A 2,630-nucleotide genomic window follows, 5' to 3' on the forward strand; every position below is an offset into this window, starting at 1 on the left:
TGTAATCTTACCTTTACACTAAATAAACTATAACATTAAAATGTGACACTATATATAATTTTAAAGTCCTAAAATTGCGAATTTGGTCCCCACGTTGACCCAAGTTTCCCTCCCCTAAAACTGAACTATATTTATATCACTTGGCAAAATTCGAAAATTTGAGGCATATATTGGTGGATTTACGGTAGCGCAGGCTTATTATGGCACGATTACTCTTGCATGACTACGTTTGTGAGGTTGTGGATGTAAACCATGTCCCGCTGCGCTCACATTTTGGGTTGGCTGCAGCCTGGAGCGACACTGTTAAAGTGACGTGAGTGCTTGACGATACCAAATGGAAGCATTTGAAATAGCCTACCTGCCTGCCCGCTCACCCACTCGCTGATGCGCTCACGACCCCGTCAGAAGCGCTTCAGCACTGCGTTGCCCCGGACAGCTCCTCCGACTGCTCTGCTTCCAGGATTTGCGTCTGCGGGACAGTTTGCTGAATACGTTTTGTTACTTTAACGAAGGCAAACTTTCAAGTCACGGTGGGAGAGATGAATACTGAAAGACCATCAAATGTCTCCTTTTTTGATTTCATTGGAGGAGTTCAACTTCTTCAAGGCGAGAACACCCGGACAGCCATGCCTGTCCTCTTGATCGGTGTCTGCGTGTCCGGAGCGGTTGGGAATTTGCTCGTTTTGCTCATTTTCATCCGTGACTTCAGGAACGGAAAGGGCTCTGAGGTAAAAGCACTTCTCGCTTCTTTAGCTTCTACGGATTTGGTGATCCTGTTATTGTGCGCGCCCGTGCGCGCCATCACCTACTATAAGCAGACCTGGACCTTGGGGAGTTTTGTGTGCAGCACCACAGACTGGTTCCAGCACTCGTGTGTGGTTGCAAAAACTTTAATCCTCGCATTCACCACCAGAGCCAAACACACTTTGATTCCCAGCAACGCCACGGGGGGTCTGCACAACCCGACGTGGATTCACGGAGCCCTGGCGTTCATTTGGATAGTGTCCATGATGTTTCCCATCCCTCAGATGCTGTTTGCCTCCATGCTGCCGTATGGCCGCGACAATATTTGCGTCTCCGAAATGCCAGCGTGCGCGTCTGACTTCATGAGTTTGTTCTACAAAATTTATCCGACTGCAACCTTTGTTGTGCCAGTCATCTACACAGTGGCCTACTACACTAAAACGCTGCACACTGCGGTGAACCACGCACCGAGACCGCAGCACCAGAGCAAAGTTATCCTGGTTTTGTTGTGTCTGAGCGGCGCCCTCGGGCTCATGCTGCTGCCGGAGTGGGGGACATTCACCTGGATCAGACTCGGCTACTCCAGGCCTCCCGTGGGTTTAATGATGTTCGCGCAAGTCCTCCTTTACGCATGCAGCTCTTTGTCCCCGGTCATCTTGATGACCATGTACGACGATGTGCGTCAGGGACTGATCAGCATCTGGTTCATCGGGACCTGCAGAAGCAAGAAGCGCGTGCCCCGAAAAAAATGTCCAAAAACGGAGGGGAACGGAGCAGAGGTCGGGGAAAACGCCGTCACCAACGCGATCTCGCCAGGGAACGAGAAGACGTTCCCAGATGTGGAGCACTTTTGGACAGGGCGCAGAAACACACACGTGGAAGAGGACCAGGACCCGGTTCCATGGGAGAGAGAAGAGAAAATGTTGTAATCAGAAGTATCTTTTTTTTCCTTTTAGCAGAATATTTCTGCTTGTTCTGGACTGGTTGCTAGTTTTTTGACCCACAACGCAGACCCTGGCTGAAAGTCTGTAGTGGCCTGTTTGCTATCGTAAGCTTGACTAGATGTAAAATAAACTCAAACAGTATGTTTCGGTGTTACGCATATTTCTGTTCTTTTGATCTGAATATTTATTTTATTTGCCCGCAGTTTTGATACGCTGTCACTTAGGACATGTTTACAGTTTTTCTCAAATGTTAAAACACAAAAGCCAATCCTGTAACCCAAATGACCAGTAGTCTAAACACATTTACTAAATGTAGCCACCATATTCCAGTACCATAAACACATGTCACATGAAGACACAATTCACAAAACACAACCCTCTGTACCAGAGGTGTGGACTCGAGTCACATGACTTGGACTCGAGTCAGACTCGAGTCATTAATTTTATGACTTTAGACTTGACTTGAAAAAATGTTCTAAGACTTGTGACTTGACTTGGACTTTTACACCAATGACTTGGGACTTGAATTGGACTTGAACCGGTTTACTTGAAAAGACTTGATATTTTACCCCAAATATAAAATTTAACATGCATATTATATAGAGATTGAAAATGTGACGTCATTCACGGGTAGAACCGCAAAGGATTCTGGGAACTCGTGGCAAGCGGTACTAGCGCACGCAGGCTTTCAATTAAAATCAGTCACACAGCGATAAAAAGAAACACAAAAATGGCAAGAAGCTGTTGTATTATTAACTGCAATAGCCGGTCGCATGACAGCCACGGGAAGCCGACGGGTAAAGAGATCGGTTGTTATCGGATTACGTCGTTGAAGAGAAATTGTTCGAGCCATGTTTCCGAAGTAACAAAGAGTGGCCTGGATTGCAGCCATTCAAAGACAAAATATAACGTCCCAGAACCCTCCAGCTCACAGGTTAGTCT

At 46.7% G+C, this 2,630-nt stretch overlaps 1 protein-coding gene across 1 annotated transcript; it reads left to right on the plus strand.

Annotated features, from left to right (window-relative positions):
• The first annotated feature begins 362 nt into the window (after nucleotides 1-362).
• On the plus strand, nucleotides 363-1,830 carry LOC146685604 (G protein-coupled receptor 151). The gene has a single exon (XM_085441823.1). It carries the CDS (start codon nucleotides 540-542, stop codon nucleotides 1,671-1,673), a length of 1,134 nt encoding a protein of 377 aa, XP_085297949.1. The 5' UTR covers nucleotides 363-539; the 3' UTR covers nucleotides 1,674-1,830.
• The last annotated feature ends 800 nt before the right edge of the window (nucleotides 1,831-2,630 follow it).

This window comes from Copadichromis virginalis, linkage group LG19 (assembly GCF_057382275.1).
Source record: "Copadichromis virginalis isolate Kocher_CV1m ecotype Utaka linkage group LG19, C_Virginalis_male_GT1.1, whole genome shotgun sequence".
NCBI lineage: Eukaryota > Metazoa > Chordata > Actinopteri > Cichliformes > Cichlidae > Copadichromis > Copadichromis virginalis.

Coding starts and splice junctions, on each gene's coding strand:
- LOC146685604 (XM_085441823.1), top strand. CDS start 540: ATGAATACTGAAAGACCATCAAATGTCTCCTTTTTTGATTTCATTGGA.